This window comes from Bos indicus x Bos taurus, chromosome 15, assembly GCF_003369695.1.
Source record: "Bos indicus x Bos taurus breed Angus x Brahman F1 hybrid chromosome 15, Bos_hybrid_MaternalHap_v2.0, whole genome shotgun sequence".
Taxonomy (NCBI): Eukaryota; Metazoa; Chordata; class Mammalia; order Artiodactyla; family Bovidae; genus Bos; species Bos indicus x Bos taurus.
The window spans coordinates 82,394,006-82,416,003 of record NC_040090.1 but is presented as its reverse complement, the minus strand read 5'-3'; the positions used below and the strand labels follow the sequence as shown (position 1 = coordinate 82,416,003).

Sequence of the window (21,998 nt, the reverse complement as noted above, 5' to 3'; positions counted from 1 at the left end):
TGCCAATAGATTATTTTGTTTTCCTGAAAACTCCATTTAAAAAGGACAATGAAATAAATTGAAGGCTTCCCAGGTTGTTCTAGTGGTAAAGAACCTGCCTGCCAATGCAGGAAACATAAGAAATGCAGGGTTGGGAAGATACCCTGGAGGAGGGCATGGAAACCCACTCTAGTATTCTTGCCTGGAGAATCCCATGGACACTGGAGCCTGGCAGGCTGCAGTCCATAGGGCTGCAAAGAGTTGGACACAACAGAAGTGACTTAGCACACATGCATGTGTGAAACAAACTGAACATAAACAAAATTGTGAGTTACCTGTTTGAGTGTCCTCTCCATGTCAATTCCCTGGCCCCATGGAGCAGCTGGATTTGCCAGACAATCTCCAGCATTTCCTCTCCTGGAAATATCAATTTTCTGTCTTCTGAGACTTCGGAATGTTTCAGCCATCACAAGGACTCCATCATAAGTCAGAGCAGATGTATACTAACAAAATTAAAGTAAATATAATGGTAAAATGTTAAATTCTTATCAATCCTTAGGATTTGCCTGGGGACTATGTGGGTTTATCTTTGGCTGCAAAGACTCAATATGCCAGCAAATTTGGAAAACTCAGCAGTGGCCACAGGACTGGAAAAGGTCAGTTTTCATTCCAATCCCAAAGAAAGGCGATGCCAAAGAATGCTCAAACTACCGCACAATTGCACTCATCTCACATGCTGGTAAAGTAATGCTCAAAATTCTCCAAGCCAGGCTTCAGCAATATGTGAACCATGAATTTCCAGATGTTTAAGCTGGTTTTAGAAAAGGCAGAGGAACCAGAGATCAAATTGCCAACATCCGCTGGATCATAGAAAAAGCAAGAGAGTTCCAGAAAAAACATCTATTTCTGTTTTATTGACGATGCCAAAGCCTTTGACTGTGTGGATCACAATAAACTGTGGAAAATTCTGAAAGAGATGGGAATACCAGACCACCTGACCTACCTCTTGAGAAATCTGTATGCAGGTCAGGAAGCAACAGTTAGAACTGGACATGGAACAACAGATTGGTTCCAAATAGGAAAAGGAGTACGTCAAGGCTGTATATTGTCACCCTGCTTATTTAACTTCTATGCAGAGTACATCATGAGAAAAACTGGACTGGAAGAAGCACAAGCTGGAATAAAGATTGCCAGGAGAAATATCAATAACCTCAGATATGCAGATGACACCACCCTTATGGCAGAAAGTGAAGAGGAACTAAAAAGCCTCTTGATGAAAATGAAAGAGGAGAGTGGAAAAAGTTGGTTTAAAGCTCAACATTCAGAAAATGAAGATCATGGCATCTGGTCCCACCACTTCATGGGAAATAGACGGGGAAGCAGTGGAAAGAGTGGCAGACTTTATTTTTTTGGGTTCCAAAATCACTGCAGATGGTGACTGCAGCCATGAAATTAAAAGATACTTACTCCTTGGCAGGAAAATTATGACCAACCTAGATAGCATACTGAAAAGCAGAGACATTACTTTGCCAACAAAGGTCCATCTAGTCAAGGCTGTGCTTTTTCCAGTGGTCATGTATGGATGTGAGAGTTGGACTCTGAAGAAAGCTGAGCGCTTAAGAATTGATGCTTTTGAACTGTGGTGTTGGAGAAGACTCTTGAGAGTCCCTTAGACTGCTAAAGGAGATTAGTCCTGGGTGTTCTTTGGAAGGACTGATGCTAAAGCTGAAACTCCAGTACTTTGGCCACCTCATGCGAAGAGTTGACTCATTGGAAAAGACCCTGAGTTTGGGAGGGGTTGGGGGCAGGAGGAAAAGGGGACGACAGAGGATGAGATGGCTGGATGGCATCCCGGACTTGATGGACATGAGTTTGAGTGAACTCTGGGAGTTGATGATGGACAGGGAGGCCTGGCATGCTGCAATTCATGGGATCACAAAGAGTCAGACATGAATGAGCGACTGAACTGACTGACTGATGTGGGTTTATGACATAAAGTACCATGCAGTCTGAAAAGCAGATAAATTACTGCCCTTAATTTAACTTCCCCTTAAATTAAATTACTTTAATTTAACTTTAATTAATTTCCTCTAGCTACAGAAATTTCTGCTTTTGCTTTATTACAAAGACTGTATATCAGTTCTTACCACTATGATTTTAAAAAGGAGAAAATACACTCTGTAAAATAGAAATTCTATTGCACAGTTTTCCATCAGTTGGGAGAAGCAAGCCCTCTAGGTGAGGTCTTTCTATTGTGTCCAAGTAGAAACAGCTAATGTATTTTTTTTAAAAGGGCTAAATGCAGTATTTCTACAATCTACCTTGCAGTCTCTTGCTGTGGGTGAGCCTCAGGAGGGCTGGGATATCCCACTCTTTCCTTCTCTCAATGTCCATTAGGTTTTCTTTAGATTTCATATATGCTTCTTGACTTAAAGTGTATATCTCTGTCTAGTTTTTCAGAAGAAAGAATGGGAATGCTTATTGTTACTTTAAATATAGGGTACCAGAAGTAGCACCTACTTATTTATCAAATGTATATACACGTTGCTAAATAAACGTGAGTACTGTTATGCCCATGCCTGCAGAGTGTGCTTAGGAAGGTTAGATCATTTCTCTAAGTTTCTATTGTAACATAGGATCAAAGTGGAGAAATGAAATATAGATCATCTGTTTCCTGATGATCTCCTGTGCTTCTCTTTGAGAAAAAAGAAATAATCTCAGGAAAAGATTATTAAGGTTAACAGAGAAAATGAAGAAAAACTGAGAAAAAAATGTGGTTTGTTTAATCTGAAAATTAAGAGAACAGGGAATACTTGTAAAGTCTGTTTACAGAATTCCTAATCATATGAAAAATATCGTACAATTTTCTTGAAGTGTGGCAGAGCATCAACCACTGATCATGATGAAAAACTACATTTTCTCTTTCAAGAATTTCATATATGCACAATTCTATATGATTAACACATTCTGAGCTTATACTAAGGGTAGTTTTGTGACATGGAACATGGGAGATGATCTTGATTTGCTGCTTATAAATTAAGAAAAATCATTAGAAATTTAAATTGTAGAAAGTAAACTTAGGCAATATGACTATTAAGTATAGCAATCAGTTTTCCAGGGAAGGACTGAGATATGGATAAGATAAAGAATACAAACTCTAACAAAGAACTTTTCAATGGTAAAGAATTTAATTAAAGCTTCATCAGAAAGATTTATATGTGACATATAAATTATAAGTCTTGCTATATATTCTTCAAGGATATGAAAAAAATGGACTTAAAGATAAGCATACTCACTCATAATTGGAGTGGCATGGTTGATGAAAATTAAGAAACTTAACCGAAAATGGGTATACCTCCTCCCCTGCCTGGACCAGCATACTTTTGTGTAGAGAAAGCCATCAAATAATCTTTTTGGATGGCAAGAAAATAAAAACAAGCATTGATGAATAAAGAAAAAAAAAAAAAGCAATGCTAGCATTTTAGGATCAAGAGAGAAAAAAAGAAAGCTATTGTTGCTTTTCTAAATGGGAGAAAAAAGCTGAGAAGATATGACACCAAAAAAGCAAAAGCACTTGCTGTGTTTAAAAAGTCCATTCATTTTTATGAAACAAGTGAACTACAAAAGAGAACAGATATCGTACAGACTGGAGCAGAGCAAAGTGGATATTTAGCCAGTGGCAAAGCCTTTTGACAGCTCATAGAGCTGATAAATTGAAAGAAGCAGTAGTTAAAATTGGTTTACTTTTTAAAAGGATTTCATTATTTTATATGTGTCCTATTGTGCTAAAGTCCAATAAATCATATTTATGGGCACATGTGCCCATAAATTTCTAGATGGCATTTAGAAATTCTTATTAAACATACTCTTCATTTTGGAGGTAAGGCAGCACTTCCCTGGTAGCTCAGATGGTAAAGAATCTGCCTAAAATGAGGGAGATCTGGGTTCGATCCCTGGGTTGGGAAGATCTCCTGGAGAAGGAAATGGCAATCTGCTCCAGTATTCTTGCCTGGAGAATTCCATGGGCTGAGGAGTCTGGTGGGCTACAGTCCATGGGATGGCAAAGAGTTGGACATGACTGAGCAACTAACACTAACTGAAACTAAGTGTTGACCTAGAGCTATTTATTGCTTTAGGCAGTGATTAGAATGATGGGATGAATTCTGTTTATCAAAGATTGTATATAAAAAGGTATACTTTGGTGGAATCATAGTGCAGTAACAGGGGTCTAGGTTTTGAGAAGAAAGAACTACATGAATTCTAATTCTATTCATACTTTTAAGGAAATGTGTAGTATGTTTTCCGGTTACAAAGCACAAAACAGAACAAAATAAAATAAAATAATTACTATTTTCTGTGTAGTTGTGAGGATAAAATTTCATATTATATCTGAGAGTTCTTTGAAAAGTGTGCTAGACACTGGCTAGGAACAGTGACAACTACATGTGTGTGAAGTCACTTCAGTCCTGTGCTACTCTTTGCAACCCCATAAACTGTAGCCCACTAGGCTCCTCTGACCATGGGATTCTCTAGGCGAGAATGCTGGAGTGGGTGGCCATTTCCTCCTACTGGGAATCTTTCTGACCCAGGGATCAAACTCATGTGTCTAATGTCTCCTGCATGGGCAGGAAGGATCTTTACCACTAGTGCCACATGGGAAGCCTACACAGATGTCCCAAAGGTGTAGTGTTAAAGTCCTGTCTAGTGTTCCTGAGTGAAAGAAGGCTGTGATGTGCTTTATAGAAAAAATATATGTTCAATAAAGTTTGTTCAGGCTTGAGTTATGGTGCTACTGACTGTGAATTCAATTAATATTAATTGATCGACAATATCTTAAATAACATATGTTCAAACAGAAACACACATATAACAAAGTGTAAGTGTTGATTGGTTGACAAAACTGTTGTACCTAACTTTGTAATTTTCCCTAGAAGTAAAGGCTCAATATTTGCTCATTCAGTGTTCATGGCAGCTCTATAGAATGTAACTACCATAAATAATAAGAACTGACTACATGTATTTATTAAATGGTCACTGGATACCTAGCATACTAAGACAGCTGTGAAAGATAAAACAAAGTGCCCAAAGCTATGACATAGATAAGTCTGGTTGGAGATTATCAAATAGTACACCTTGTGATAGGCTAAAGGCAAGAGAAGGAAGGAATAACCACACCAGTATATCTGGACAGAAGGACCACAGTGGACAAATATTATTACATATTATCACTGGAAAAAACAAAAAAACAAAAAAACAGTTACAAGGAACTACAACACACTGCCAAGAAGTTTGAAGCCCATTATAGATACTAAAACTCTAAGGATAACAAGGACTTGAAGAAATGGTTTACAGAAGAAATGCTGAGATTAAAAAAATAGCTGAAAAATATGTGAGGAAGAAAGAGAAGAAAGAGAAGGGCAAAACTGTCTCTACATACACTGATGAAGAATGAGAAGAACATGCTGTAAAGGAAATTATTCCGATGAGTTTGGAAGGAAGCTTGATGCTTGTTTTTCCTTGTGTGTTAGTATTTGAAATAATTGAGCCTTTGGGATAATTTTCCTCTAAGCCAGCTTGAAGAAAAAGCAGACTGAACGACTTCTTAAGTTTCTTTTTATCTTGAAGGCATTTTTGCTTTTTAATATGCTTCCATAGACTGGTTCCAAATAGGAAAAGGAGTATGTCAAGGCTGTATATTGTCACCCTGCTTATTTAACTTCTATGCAGAGTACATCATGAGAAATGCTGGACTGGAAGAAACACAAGCTGGAATCAAGATTGCCGGGAGAAATATCAATAAACTCAGATATGCAGATGACACCACTCTTATGGCAGAAAGTGAAGAGGAACTAAAAAACCTCTTGATGAAAGTGAAAGTGGAGAGTGAAAAAGTTGGCTTAAAGCTCAACATTCAGAAAATGAAGATCATGGCATCCGGTCCCATCACTTCATGGGAAATAGATGGGGAAGCAGTGGAAACAGTGTCAGACTTTATTTTTGGGGGGCTCCAAAATCACTGCAGATGATGACTGCAGCCATGAAATTAAAAGACGCTTACTCCTTGGAAGGAAAGTTACGACCAACCTAGATAGCATATTCAAAAACAGAGACATTACTTGCCAACAAAGGTCCGTCTAGTCAATGCTATGGTTTTTCCTGTGGTCATGTATGGATGTGAGAGTTGGACTGTGAAGAAAGCTGAGCGCCGAAGAATTGATGCTTTTGAACTGTGGTGTTGGAGAAGACTCTTGAGAGTCCCTTGGACTGCAAGGAGATACAACCAGTCCATTCTGAAGAGATCAGTCCTGGGATTTCTTTGGAAGGAATGATGCTAAAGCTGAAACTCCAGTACTTTGGCCACCTCATGCGAAGAGTTGACTCATTGGAAAAGACTCTGATGCCGGGAGGGATTGGGAGCAGGAGGAGAAGGGGACGACAGAGGATGAGATGGCTGGATGGCATCACTGACTCAATGGACATGAGTCTGAGTGAACCCTGGAAGTTGGTGATGGACAGGGAGGCCTGGCGTGCTGCGATTCATGGGGTCGCAAAGAGTTGGACACGACTGAGTAACTGAACTGAACTGAAGCTTGCAAAGTGGTGCAATATAGTGGACAATGTACTTGTCTAAGGCTCAAGGAGTTCACAACTTATTCCTGGGCAAACATTTCACAAATCTGGTCCTTGACTCAAGGACAATCAATTAACATACCATTTAATATCTTGCATTTAGAAATTTGTAAAATCAGAGGGTGGACTATAGTGCTTGACACATAGTGGATACTCATTAAATGCTTTCTTTTGAAAGTAATGAAAATGGTATGACTAGCTAAACTGCTATACTACACAGAGGAAATTGACAAAGCTGGAAGAACTGAGATTCTCTTCCATAGATTATAGTTTTCTAGGCTTGAATTTCCAAATTATGTTTGAAACTTTTTACCTGAATACACTGTCAATGAGAGATTAGTAAAAGTTGTTTAAATGATGATGTCTTATTATCAGTTCAGTTCAGTTCAGTCGCTCAGTCATGTCCGACTCTTTACAATCCCATGGACTGCAGCACACCAGGCCTCCCTGTCCATCACCAACTCCTGAAGTTTACTCAAACTCATGCCCATTGAGTCAGATGGCATTACCGACTCAATATATTATTATGGAGAAGCTCAAAACCACTAAGTTAGAGTTTAAGAAACATTATGCCATTATCTACATGATATCGAAGGAATTTAGCTTTTCAGGAGAGAAAAAAATGTGCTTATGATCAGAAATTTATCATAAATTTGCAAATATCAATAACATACTTCTGCAATGTCTGTCAGATAAAATTAAACAATCTGACATTTTACTGTTAATTTGAAAGAGGAATTTTGCAGAAGCTATATATTTTACATTTTTTTTTTACCACTTTCCTTACTTATTGTAAATCATTTTGCAAATATAGTTGTTTTCTGAGTGGAATAGTTACTAGTAGTTATTCACATTTGAAATAATTTTAAAAATATATAATTTATTCAGGGACATTCATATGCAAATTAATAATAATAATAAACTAGTTGAGCAAATGGCTAACATCTCCTCCATAAAATATAAAAATTTAGAAAATATTGATTTGTGTGACAAATAGTGACAAAATATTTCTGCCCCATGCCACACTGTGCCTGACAAAATATTACTAGAAGAACTGCATAATGAACTTTCTACCTTAAATTTTATAAAGTACTAAAAATACATAAGATAAAAACAAACAAATACCTTTGGAGGTGTCTCAGATCCTGGATATTCTCTCTGATCTAATTTCTTCCAGCGATCCATTAATTTGGTCACCATAGGTGTGTTAAAATCTACCAACTGGAATCCTGTAACATTGGCTCCACCATGTATAAATCTCTCAAGAGAAATATCCTTGAATCCCTATAAAAATCAGTATGACAGTTTATTAAGCTTAGTTAATTATTGGAGTTAATAGCTAACATTTTGGCTCCTCAATGTTAACATGAATTGATAACCAATATTATTTAAAAGTGGTGGCTTTAAACAACTGGAAGATTATGTAAATATTGACATAATAACAATTATGTCAATTTAGCTGTTAAACTCTGTCATTCAAAATCTAATGCATGACACCACATCAACACCAAAAAAAGACAAAAATCACGTGATCATCTCCACAGATATAGAAAAAAAAAACATTTGACAAAATTCACTATCTACTCATGATAAATATTCCCATCAAAGTGGATATAATGGAAACATATATCAATATAATAAAAGCTATTTGTGACAAACCCACAGTCAACATAATATTCAATGGTGAAAAGCTGAAAACCTTCTCGCTAAAATTTGGAATAAAACAAAGATGCCCACTGTCACCTCTTCTATTCAACATACTTTTGAAAGTCCTAGCCACAGCAATTAGACAAGAAAAAGAAACAAAATTTTATTCAAATTAATAGGGAAAAGGTAAAGTTGTTATTATCTGCAGATGACATGATATTATATATAGAAAACTCTAAAGATTCCACAGAAAAACTACTAGAACTGATAAAAAATTTAGCATGGTAATAGGATACAAGATTAACATACAGAAATCTGCTGAATTTTTAATACTAATAATACATATCAGAAAGTGAATGTAAAACAATTATTAGATACATCAAAAAAACTTAAAATACCTAGGCATAAACTTCACCACAGAGGTGAAAGACTTAAATGCTAAGATCTATAAAACAATGATAAAGGAAACTGAAGATGATTCAAAGAAATAGAAAAATAACCCATGCCTTTAGATTGGAAGAGTTAATACTATTAAAATGGCCAACTACCTAAAGTAATATACAGATTTAATGAGATCCTTATCAAATAACTATGACATTTTTCACAGAACTAGAATGAATAATCCTAAAATTTATATGGAGCCATAAAAGACCCAGAATTAAAAAGCAATCTTGAAGAAAAAGAACAATGGTGGAGGCCTAACTGAATCATACTTCAGATAGTAATATAAAGCTACAGTAATCAAAACAGCATGATCTTGGCACAAAAACAGACATATGGGTTAATGGAACAGAATAGAGAACCCAGAAAAAATCCAACACAACCTACAGTCAGTTAATCTTCAATGAGGGAGGCAAGACTACATAATGGAGAAAAGGAAGTCAATCTCTTCAGCAAGTGGTTTGGGAAAGCTGGACAGCTGCATATAAATCAATGATATAAGAACATGTCCTCACACCATACATAAATATAAACTCAGAATGGCTTAAAGATTTAAATACAAGACCTGATGCCATATAACTCCCAGAAGAAAACATAGGCAAAACCATCTCTGACATAAATTGAGCACTATTCCCTTCGTCAGCTTCCCAAAGCCAAAAAAATAAAAGCAAAGATAAACAAATTGGAACTAATCAAATTTAAAAACTTTTGAGCAGCAAAGGAAATCATGAACAAAATAAAAAGGCAACCTACAGGGTGGAAGAAAATATTTGCAAATGATGTGACTGAGAAGGACTTAATACAAGTGCTCATACAGCTTAATATCATAAAGACAAACAACCCAATCAAAAAAAAAAAATGGGCAGAAGAATTATATTGACATTTTTCCAAAGAAGACATTCAGATGGTCAAAAAGCACATGAAAAATGCTCAACATTGCTTATCATTAGAGAAATGCAAATCAAAATCACAATGAGGGATCACCTCACACAAGTCAAAATAGACATCTTCAAAAACTCTACAAATAATAAATGCTGGTAAGGATGTGGAGGAAAGGGAGCCCTCTGACACTGTTTGATGGGAATGTACATTGGTATAACCACTACCGAGAACAGTATGGCAGTTCCTTAAAAAACTAAAAATAGAGTTGCCATATGATTCAGCAGTTCTACTCTTGGGCATGTATCTGGAGAAAATTCTAATTTGAGAAGACATCTGCACACCAGTGTTCGTGGTAGCACTATTTACAATAGCCAAGACATGGAAACAACCTAAATGTTCATCAACAAATGAGTGAATAAAGAAGATATGGCATATACACATTATGAAATATTGCTCAACCCCAATATAATTAATGCATGCAGCAACATGGATGGGCCTAGAGATTATCATATTAAATGAATTGTCAGACAGAGAAGGACAAATATCATATGATATCACTTGTATGTGGAATTAGAATAAAATAATACAAATTAATTCATTTACAAAACAGACTTAACAGACACAGGAAGCAAATTTCTGTTTATTAAAGGGGGAGAGGTGGGAAGGATAAATTAAGAATTTGGGATTAACAAATATATACTACTACATACAAAATAGATAAACAATATGCAAAGGAATCCCAGGGCTGATCTTCTTCAGAATGGATTGGTTGGATCTTCTTGCAGTCCAACGGACTCTCAAGAGTCTTCTCCAACAACACAGTTCAAAAGCATCAATTCTTCAGCACTCAGCCTTCTTCACAGTCCAACTCTCACATCCATACATAACCACTGGAGAAACCATAGCCTTGACTAGACGGACCTTTGTTGGCAAAGTAATGTCTCTGCTTTTCAATATGCTATCTAGGTTGGACATAACTTTCCTTCCAAGGAGTAAGCGTCTTTTAATTTCATGGCTGCAGTCACCATCTGCAGTGATTTTGGAGCCCCCCAAAATAAAGTCTGCCACTGTTTCCAGTTTCCCCATCTATTTCCCATGAAGTGATGGGACTGGATGCCATGATCTTCATTTTCTGAATGTTGAGCTTTAAGCCAACTTTTTCACTCTCCACTTTCACTTTCATCAAGAGGCTTTTGAGTTCCTCTTCACTTTCTGCCATAAGGGTGGTGTCATCTGCATATCTGAGGTTATTGATATTTCTCCCAGCAGCGCCAAAGAATTGATGCTTTCGAACTGTGGTGTTGGAGAAGACTCTTGAGAGTCCCTTGGACTGCAAGGAGATACAACCAGCCCATTCTGAAGAAGATCAGCCCTGGGATTTCTTTGGAGGGAATGATGCTAAAGCTGAAACTCCAGTACTTTGGCCACCTCATGCGAAGAGTTGACTCATTGGAAAAGACTCTGATGCTGAGAAGGATTGGGGGCAGGAGGAGAAGGGGATGACAGAAGATGAGATGGCTGGATGGCATCATTGACTTGATGGAAGTGAGTCTGAGTGAACTCCGGGAGTTGGTGATGGACAGGGAGGCCTGGTGTGCTGAGATTCATGGAGTTGCAAAGAGTGGGACACGACTGAGCAACTGAACTGAACTGAACATATATAATAGGGAACTACATTCAATATTTTTTAATAATCTATAATGGAAAATAATCTGAAAAAGAATATATATATAAATACATATATACACACACATGAGTATGTGTATAACTGAATAACTTTTCTCTACATCTGAAACTAACGCATTACAAATCAAGTATATTTCAATTAAAAAATATAACACATGAGAAAAAGATATAAATGTTTCTAGTTTAGTTCAACTGAATTTAACAAGTATCAGTATTTCTGAAATGCCTCTGAGTGCCTTTTATGAAGCATGGAGGAGGATTCAGGAGATGAATGAAATGCATCAAATATAAGACACCTAAGCAGATACGTGTCTTATGTGAAAATGTGTCTTATATTAAGATTTTATGGTACTCTGAGTCTGTGATGTGTAACACTTCACGGAGGTTCAGCTTAGTTACAAAGTGGCTTAAAAGAAGATAGAGATAGTACTTTAAGACAAAGAGGGTGAAAGCTTTGATTATATCAGTCACTACAGTCCTCATAGTTCTGGGAAATGGCAGTGGATAAGAGAGCTATAAGCCATTTATGTGTGGTAGGGAAAAATACAAGTCCCAGCAGGTGGAGCGAGGAAGGTGGACAGGAAGGTGTCACCTCATTTGGTTCAGAGGAAGTTAACTAAGTTAAACAAATTCTGGAAAAAAGTTATTTATTTTCTAGCTATATCTTTCTCTCATCTATCTGTTTATCACTCATTTCTCTCTCTCTCTATCTTTTATATATGTATTCCATACCTGGCTCTATTTTTCCATTAGAAATTTGAGGTAACTTATCACAACACACACCCAATTTTGTAAACAAACAATTATAGGAAAAATACAAAAAGTATACTACAAAAGTGAATTATTATAACCAAAGATATTAACTCAGGCAAAAGTAAACCACACACCCACAGAGTTTGAAGCATCTGCACTTGCTTTCCTGTTTGTCCCCTTTAGGTATTTAGGAAATCTTTTTTTAAATGTGAATTTGATTCAGTAGTCTTGAGAAAAAGTTTATCTTTTTCCTTTTTTTGGTCAACATAAATTATGCAGCAGTGACCCTACAGTTATAGTAGAAATCAAGGAGAAGAAGAAGACCTAGTGTTACTTATCCTGTTGCATGTGTCTCAGCCATGATTTTGGAAACTTCTCTGTTTTTTTATTTTAATAACAAAGAGGAATTTCTTACTAGCCAATATATACATGTTACTGTCTGGTTACTGGCAACTAAGGGACAATGAAAGACCCAGAGTGTGTATTCATAGTTAATATTAATGCTGGGCTGATTATGTATCAGGCATTGTGGTAAGCACATTCCACTGATTATCAATCTAATTCTCACAACAAACTTATGAGATATATCCTATGTTACAAATAAGGAAGCCACATGTCAGTGGGTTAAAGCAAAACTATTCAAGATCTCCCAGCAAATACATATTAGAACCAAAAGATTCTCAACTTTGCCTTTTAAAAATTATGCTCTTGTGTATTTTTTTTTCATTTTTTTAAGTTCTTTAAAAATTTTTTTCCTTTATTTTATTTTTTTAACTTTACAATATTGTATTGGTTTTGCCATATATCAACATGAATCCGCCACAGGTATACACATATTTTTACACAAATATGTGTTTTCCCTTGAAGATATAGGGCTTCCCTTGTGGCTCAGCTGGTAAAGAATCCGCCTGCAATGTGGGAGATCTGGGTTCGATCCCTGGGTTGTGAAGATCCCCTGGAGAAGGGAATGGCTACCCACTCCAGTATTCTGGCCTGGAGAATTCCATGGACTGTAAAGAGTTGGGCACGACTGAGTAACTTTCACTTTCACTTTTCATGTGTTTTCAATTTTGATATTTATCATAATATTCCTAGGAGAGGCAGGGAGATACTGTAGAAAGCAATCCAGGCTCTGACTCCCATTTCTGTAACTTTCTAGCCTTAGGTTTCCCACATGCAAAATAAGAATGATAATGCTAATACAGCTAGCACATGTGGTTTGAGTTTAGTAAATAATGGCTATTGTTAATTAATTAAGTCAATAAATATTATTTCATGTCAATTATATGCTAGCTGATTTGACAGTTCATCAGTAATATTCTCATTTTACTGGGAAGGAAAATAGACACCAGAAATCAAATATATGATTTTGAAACTGGAAAAACACTATCAATCTCTAGCTAGTTAAATGTCAGTTGAACATTTGTTCATAAAGAAGAAGATAGGGCAGACCCAGAGATAGGCAAATAATTTCAATTTTCCAAAAGCTACAGTGATTCAACTATTGCATTAGTTGCTAACTGATAACATTATTATTTTATTTTAGGGGTTGGTGAAATAGAGTACCTGCCAAGTTTTTTTTTTTTTTTTTTTTGATAGAGTTTTCCCACAGGTACAATACATACAGGCGAAGCTGCAGCCTTCAGAAAAATCATGTGATGTAAAGCCTGACTGATAAATAATAGTTTACATTTCTCTGATTCCATTCTGTTGTTATGCTGAAGGTAAAGGAAAAAAGATTACCACATCTGATTATAAGCTTCTTTTAGATATAATCTAAAGAATAGTAGGTGACTCAGTTAACTTTAGCTGTGTCTATTTGAGTATAGGCAATATTTTTTCTTTCATATTTTAAACTAATTTCATATAGAAGATCGATAGGCTATAGACTGGAAAGCAGTTTTCATGGAAGGTTACTTTGATGACTAAGTAAGTTTTAGTTTTTAAGGACATGATATTGTGGAACTGTGGAACAAACAGTTTCCAGCACAAACTGTGGAAAATTCTTCAATAGATTGGAATACCAGACCACCTTACCTGCTTCTTGAGAAATCTGTATGCAGGTCTAGAAGCAACAGTTAGAACTGGACATGGAACAACAGGCGGGTTCAAAATTGGGAAAGGAGTACATCAAGGCTGTATATTGTCACCCTGCTTATTTAACTTATATACAGAGTACATAATGAGAAATGCTGGACTGGATGAAGGACAAGCTGGAATCAAGATTGCTGGGAGAAATATCTATAACCTCAGATATGCAAATGACACCACCCTTATGGCAGAAAGTGAAGAAGAACTAAAGAACCTCTTGATGAATGTGAAAGAGGAGAGTGAAAATCTGGCTTTAAACTCAATATTCAAAAGACAAAGATCATGGTATCCGATCCATCACTTCATGGCAAATAGATGGGGAAACAATGGAAACTGAGAGAATTTATTTTGGGGGACTCCAAAATCACTGCAGATGGTGACTGCAGCCAGTGATGAAATGAAAAGATTCTCGCTCCTTGGAAGAAAAGCTATGACCAACCTAGACAGCATGTTAAAAAGTAGAGACATTACTTTGCCAACAGAGGTCCATGTAGTCAAAGCTACAGTTTTTCAGTAGTTGTGTATGGATGTGAGAGTTGGAGTATAAATAAAGCTGAACTCTGAAGAACTGATGCTTTTGAATTGTGGTGTTGAAGAAGACTCTTGAGAATTCCTTTGACTGCAAGGAAATCCAACCAGTCAATCCTAAAGGAAATCAATCCTGAATATTCTTTGGAAGGACTGATACTGAATCGCCAATACTTTGGCCACCTGATGTGAAAAACTGACTTATTTGAAAAGACCCTGATGCTGGGAAAGATTGAAGGCGGGAGGACAAGGAGACGACAGAGGATAAGATGGTTTGATGGCATAACCAACTCTATGGACATGAATTTGAGCAAGCTTCGGGTATTGGTGATGGACAGGGAAGCCTGGCGTGCTGCAGTCCATGGGTTCAGAAAGAGTAGGACATGACTGAGCTACTTAACCAAACTGAACTGACTGTGGAACTGGAAGTGTGGAAAACATTGTAATAAAAGCATCTCTACAGTCCTAGAGCAGTGAAGGGAGAGGTGGTCAGTGGTTACATAACTAAGTAAATAATGCCCCAGAGGGCAAAGGGGAGACCAGTGAGAGAGTTTCTGCTTATTGAAACGGGCTACTCAACAACATCTGCATTTCACAATAGTTAATGGCATCCTAAGAAAATATTAATTTCCAACTTGGCTGTCCTTTTAATTTTCATTTAGAGTTGATACATACTCTGGGAAGAAGAGGGAAAGTGAAATTAATAAATTAGAGAACTTCAGATATCCTAATGATTACTGATGTAAATCTACAGGTTCATCATATCATATGTGTTTAATAAATACTTATTTTATATTTTTCTAATTAAGAAAGAATTTCTGCCATCTTGTATTTCAGGTTCACAGGTTGACTAAATCATACTGAGACAGCTCATGTACACTTAAAAGAAAGAGTGTCAAATAGAATGGGAGAAATTCCCTTTTAACACATTTTAAATGTTAGGCTAAAAATTGACTTGGGAGGGTGGTCCCAATATGGTGGAGGAATAGGACAGGGAGACCACTGTACCCCACAAATTCATCAAAAGGTTATTTGGATGCTGAGCAACTTCCACAAAACAACGTCTGCCCAGAAAGGCAGCCCATTCTCTTCAAAAGGAGGTAGGATCAAATAGAAAAGACAAAAAGAGTGACAAAAGAGTTAGGGATGGAGACCCATCCTGGGGAGGGAGTCATGAAGGAGCAGTTTCCAAACAGCAAGAAACCCTCGCACTGGCAGATCTGTGGGGAGTTTTGGAATCTCAAAGAGCAACATAACTGGGTGGAAAAAGAAAAAAAAAAAAAAAAAAAAACCCACAAAATAGGTGCCTAACCACAACTCCCAGCAGAGAAGTAGCCCAGATGCTTGCATCAGCCACTGGAGGCTGGACAGGGAGCAAAGGCTGCATGCTTAGGGTAAGGACAAGGCCTGAATGCCCTGAGGAGAATCTGAGGGAGCTAACGTGAGACAGCAGCCCAAACCATGGGATAGCCAGAGAGAGAGAGAGAGAGAGAGAGAGAGAGAGAGAGAACTTTCCTGTGAAATGCTCTAACTTAATGCACAGCCTGGCCCACTCACAGAGCAAAGGATTGAGTGATCACCAAAGGAGAGCTAGCCAGTTGCACACAATCCCCTCCCCGCCAGAGGCAGAGAGGCAGGCAGGCGACAGCCAGAGCCAGAAGGCAAGGAGCTACTCCAATCTCAGCCTCAGAGACCAGCATCCTCCACCAAACTTTGAGCAGGTCCCCAGCTGCTAACCACGTCTTCCTGGGATCCCGGATGGTTGACATCTGCCAGGAGTGTCATGGCCTGAGATAAGCTTCCCAGAGGAGACACATGGCACACCCGAGACCAGAGAGCTGATTAAGATGCATGGCCCAACTGGGACAGTGTGCTCTTCAAGCACCTGATCGCCTGAGCTGCTCAGACCTGGGAAGGGCACAAAACGCATGCCCAACAGAGTTTGTGCCCTTGTGGAGTACCTGAGAACCTGAACCCAAGTGGCTTAGACCCGAGAAGTGCATGAAACCCCAGGGCCCGCTTTGAAGAGTGCCCTGCAGAGCACCCTGCAGCCTACGCAGTGTAGAACCAGAAAGCACATGCCGTGAGATTGGGCAAACCCAGTGTGGTCCATACATTGTGAGCACTCCCGACACACACCAGTGATATTTGTTTGCAGGGTTCCTCCAGCCTCAAAACACAACTGAACAAGTGAGCATAAATAAATGACCACTTTTGCCCCCTTGTGTCAGGGCGGAAATTAGACATGGAAGAGACTTTCAAATAGAGGAAGCCAAAATAAACAAAGAAGGGCAAACCACTCTGGAAGTGACAGGTACAACAGATTAAAACCCTGCAGTTAGCATTGACTAAGCATTGGAGGGGGCCTACAGACCTTGAGAAGAAGTACAAGCTGGAACAAGGAACTATCTGAAACTGAAATGACCCTACACTGCCCTTGAAAGCTCCAGAGAAATTCCTAGATATATTTTACTATTATCACTTTTTAAAAAAATTTTATTTTTAAACTTTACATAATTGTATTAGTTTTGCCAAATATCAAAATGAATCCACCACAGGTATACATGTGTTCCCCATCCTGAACCCTCCTCCCTCCTCCCTCCTCCCTCCCCATACCCTCCCTCTGGGTCGTCCCAGTGCACTAGCCCCAAGCATCCAGTATCGTGCATCGAACCTGGACTGGCATCTTGTTTCATACATGATATTTTACATGTTTCAATGCCATTCTTCCAAATCTTCCCACCCTCTCCCTCCCCCACAGAGTCCATAAGACTGTTCTATACATCAGTGTCTCTTTTGCTGTCTCGTACACAGGGTTATTGTTACCATCTTTCTAAATTTTTTAAATTTTAAGTTCTTTAATTTTGTTTTATAGCCTACTATTACCTTGCCAAAAAAGACCCTATTTTTAAAGCAAATTTCATATGCATATTTTAAAATAATTTTTCTAATTGATTTTGCTTTGAATTTTTAATATTGTATGTTTGAGAGTCTAACTTCTACTCTAGATTTTTAATCTTTTTTTTTTTTTTTTGGTATTTGTTACCAATTTTGTACCTTTAAGAATCTAATCTTCAGTATCCATGTTTACTTCAGTTCAGTTCAGTTCAGTTGCTCAGTCGTGTCTGACTCTTTGTGACCCCATGAACTGCAGCACTCCAGGCCTCCCTGTCCATCACCAACTGCTGGAGTCTACCCAAACCCATGTCCATTGAATTGGTAATGCCATCCAACCATCTCATCCTGTCACCCCCTTCTCCTGCCCTCAATCTTCCCCAGCATCAGGGTCTTCTCAAATGAGTCAGCTCTTTGCATCAGGTGGCCAAAGTATTGGAGTTTCAGGTTCAACATCTGTCCTTCCAGTGAATACCCAGGACTGATCTTTAGGATGGACTGGTTGGATCTGCTTGAAGTCCAAGGGACTTCCAAGAGTCTTTTCCAACACCACAGTTCAAAAGCATCAATTCTTCGGTGCTCAGCTTTCTTTATAGTCCAACCTCACATCCATACAAGACTACTGGAAAAACCATAACCTTGATTAGACAGACCTTTGTTGACAAAGTAATGTCTCTGCTTTATAATATGCTGTCTAAGTTGGACATAACTTTCATTCCAAGGAGTAGTTCAGTTCAGTTCAGTACAGTTGCTTAGTCGTGTCCGACTCTTTGAGACCCCATGAACGACAGCATGCCAGGCCTCCCTGTCCATCACCAACTTCCGGGGTTCACTCAGACTCATGTCCATTGAGTCAGTGATGCCATCCAGCCATCTCATCCTCTGTCATCCCCTTCTCCTCCTGCCCCCAATCCCTCCCAGCATCAGGGTCTTTTCCAATGAGTCAACTCTTCACATGAGGTGGCCAAAGTATTGGAGTTTCAGCCTCAGCATCAGTCCTTCCAAAGAACATCCAGGACTGACCTCCTTTAGGATGGACAGGTTGGATCTTTTGCAGTCCAAGGGACTCGCAAGAGTCTTCTCCAGCACCACAGTTCAAAAGCATCAATTCTTCAGTGCTCAGCTTTCTTCACAGTCCAACTCTCACATTCATACATGACCACGGGAAAAACCATAGCCTTGACTAGAAGGAATAAGCATCTTTTAATTTCATGGCTGCAATCACCATCTACAGTGATTTTGGAGCCACCCAAAAATAAAGTCAGCCACTGTTTCCCCATCTATTTGCCATGAACTGATGGCACCGGATGCCATGATCTTAGTTTTCTGAATGCTGAGCTTTAAGCCAATTTTTCACTCTCCTCTTTCATGTTTACTTAGGGTTGTGATTACTGGCTTGATTGCTTTCTCCCCTTTCGACTCTCCCTTTTATCCCCCAGGTCACCTTTATCTCCTCCCTCCCCCTTCTCGTCTCTACTTAACTCTTTGAAACTCTCTGGGTATTCCTGGCTGTGGAGAACACTTAAGGAACTGATTACCTAGATTGGTCTCTCCCATTCTGACTCCCCCTCTTCTCCTCCTGGTCACGTCTATCTCCCTCCTCCCTCTTCTCTTCTCCATGTAACTCTGTGAATTTCTCTGGGTGGGCCAGAGTCTGGAGAGTCTTTTCACCATTAACCTATATGTTTTATCATCTGTGCTGTATGGATGGAGAAGACTTGATGCTACTGTAAGAATAAGACTGAAAGCCAGAGCAGGAGCTTAAATCCAAAACTTGAGAACACCAGAGAACTCCTGATTCCAGGGAACATTAATAGACAAAAGCTCATAAAAGCCTCTGTATCTACACTGAAATCAAGCACCACCCAAGAGCCAACAACTTCCAGAGCAAGATTTACCTGCTTATTCTTCAACAATGCAGGGAAACAGCTCTGAGCATTAAAATATAGGTTGCTCAAAGACATGCAAAAACCATAGACTCCCCAAAACTCACTACTGGACAGTTCATTGCACTCCAGAGAGAAGAGATCCAGCTCCACCCACCAGAACACAGACGCAAACTCCCCTAAGCAGGAAACAAGCCACTAGTCCAACCCCACCCCCAGGGAGCAGGCTCCACAATAAAGAGGAACCACAAAATTCCAGCACACAGAAAGGCCACCCCTAAAACAGCAATCTAAACAAAAAGAAAAGACAGGAAATACTTAGCAGGTAAAGGGACATGATAAATACCCACCAAACCAAACAAAAAAGGAGGAGATAGGGAGTCTGTCTGAAAAATAATTCAGAATAATGATAGTAAAGATGCTCCAAAATCTTGAAAACAGAATAAATAGACCAGAGACAAGGATTGAGAAGATGTAAGAAATGTTTAACAAGGACCTAGAAGAAATAAAAAAGAGTCAATCAATAACGAATAATGCAGTAACTGAGATCAAAAGCACTCTGGAGGGAAGCAACAGTAGAATAACTGAGGCAGAAGATAGGATAAGTGAGGTGGAAGATAGAATGGTGGAAATAAATGAAGCAAGAAGAAAAAAGAAATAAAAGAAATGAGGACAACTTCAGAGATGTCTGGGACAATGTTAAATGCCCCAACATTTGAATCATAGGAGCCCCAGAAGAAGAAGAAAAAAAGAAAGGGCATGAGAAAATACTTGAGGAGATAATAGTTGAAAACTTTCCTAAAATGGGGAAGGAAATAGCCACCTAAGTCCAAGAAACCCAGAGAGTCCCAAATAGGATAAACCTAAGGCAAAACACCCCAAGACACATATTAATCAAATTAACGAAGATCAAACACAAGAACAAATATTAAAAGCAGCAAGGGAAAAGCAACAAATTAAGCACATGGGATCCCCATAAGGATAACAGCTGTTCTTTCAATAGAAACTCTTCAGGCCAGAGGGGAACGGCAGGACATACTTAAAATGATGAAAGAGAAAAACCTACAACCCAGATTACTGTACCCAGCAAGGATCTCATTCAAGTATGAAGAGGAAAGCAAAAGCTTTACAGACAAGCAAAAGCTGAGAGAATTCAGCACCACCAAACCAGCTCTTCAACGAACGCTAACGGATCTGCTCGAGACAGGAAACACAGAAAAAGTTTTTAAACTCGAACCCAAAACAACAAAGTAAATGGCAATGGGATCATACTTATCAATAATTACCTTAAATGTAAATGGGTTGAATATCCCAACCAAAAAAACAAAGACTGGCTGAACAGATACAAAAACAAGACCTCTATATATGCTGTCTACAAGAGACCCACCTTAAATCAAGGGACACATACAGACTGAAAGTGAAGGGCTGGAAAAGATATTTCATGCAAATGGAGACCAAAAGAAAGCAAAAGTAACAATACTCATATCAGATAAAATACTCTTTGAAATAAAGATAGTGATAAGAGACAAAGAAGGACACTATAAAATAATCAAAGGATCAATCCAAGAAGACATAGCAATTATAACATATATGCACCCAACATAGGAGCATCTCATTGCATAAGGCAAATGCTAACAGGTATGAAAGGGTAAATTAATAGCAACACAATAATAGTGGGACACTTTAATACCCCACTCACAGCTATGGATAGATCAAACAAACAGAAAATTAGCAAGGAAACACAAACTTTAAATGATGCAACGGACCAGTTAGCCCTAATTGATATCTATAGAATATTTCAACCCAAAACAATGAATTTCACCTTTTTCTCAAGTGCACATGGAACATTCTTCAGGATAAATCACATCCTGTTCCATTAATCTAGTCTTGGTAAATTCAAAAAACTTGAAATCATTTCAAGCATCTCCTGCAATGTGGGAGACCCCAGTTCGATTTCTGGGTTGGGAAGACCCCCTGGAGAAGGGAAAGGCTACCTACCCCAGTACTCTGTCCTGGAGAATTCCAAGGACTGTATAGTCCATGGGAACGCAAAGAGTCGGACATGACTGAGTGACTTTAAATGTAAAATGTAATGCAAGCATTTTTTTTCTGATCATAGTGTGGTAAGATTAGATGTCAATTACAGGAAGAAAACTATTAAAATATAAACATATGGAGGCTAAACAACCTGCTTCTGAATAACCAACAAATCACAGAAAAAATTAAAAGAGAGATCAAAATATGCCACAAATGAAAATGAAAACATGACTACCCAAAATCTATGGGTTTCATTAAAAGCAGTACTAAAGGGAAGGTTCATAGCAATACAAGCTTACCTCAAGAAACAAGAGCAAAATCAAATAAATAACCTAACTTTACACTTAAAGCAACTAGAAAAAGAAGAAATGAAGAACCTGAGGGTTAGTAGAAGGAAAGAAATCATGAAAGTTAGGACAGAAATAAATGAAAAAGAAACAGAGGAGACTCTATCAAAAATCAACAAACTAAAAGCTGGTTCTTAGAGAAGATAAATAAAATAGACAAACCATTAGCCAGACTCATTAAGAAAAAAAAGGGAGA

At 38.2% G+C, this 21,998-nt stretch overlaps 1 protein-coding gene across 11 annotated transcripts in view; it reads right to left on the bottom strand.

Annotated features, from left to right (window-relative positions):
- Window positions 1-21,998, bottom strand: part of GRIA4 (glutamate ionotropic receptor AMPA type subunit 4) — a 678,364-nt gene that overhangs the window by 88,010 nt on the left and 568,356 nt on the right. For 10 of the 11 annotated variants that reach the window (XM_027563975.1, XM_027563974.1, XM_027563977.1 and 7 more), the window contains 2 exons: window positions 7,735-7,893; window positions 315-482 (listed from right to left, as the gene is read on the bottom strand). In XM_027563975.1, coding sequence (XP_027419776.1) covers window positions 315-482; window positions 7,735-7,893 — 327 coding nt within the window. The remainder of the gene's footprint in view (window positions 1-314; window positions 483-7,734; window positions 7,894-21,998) is intronic. The other variant, XM_027563976.1, reaches the window with a different exon arrangement.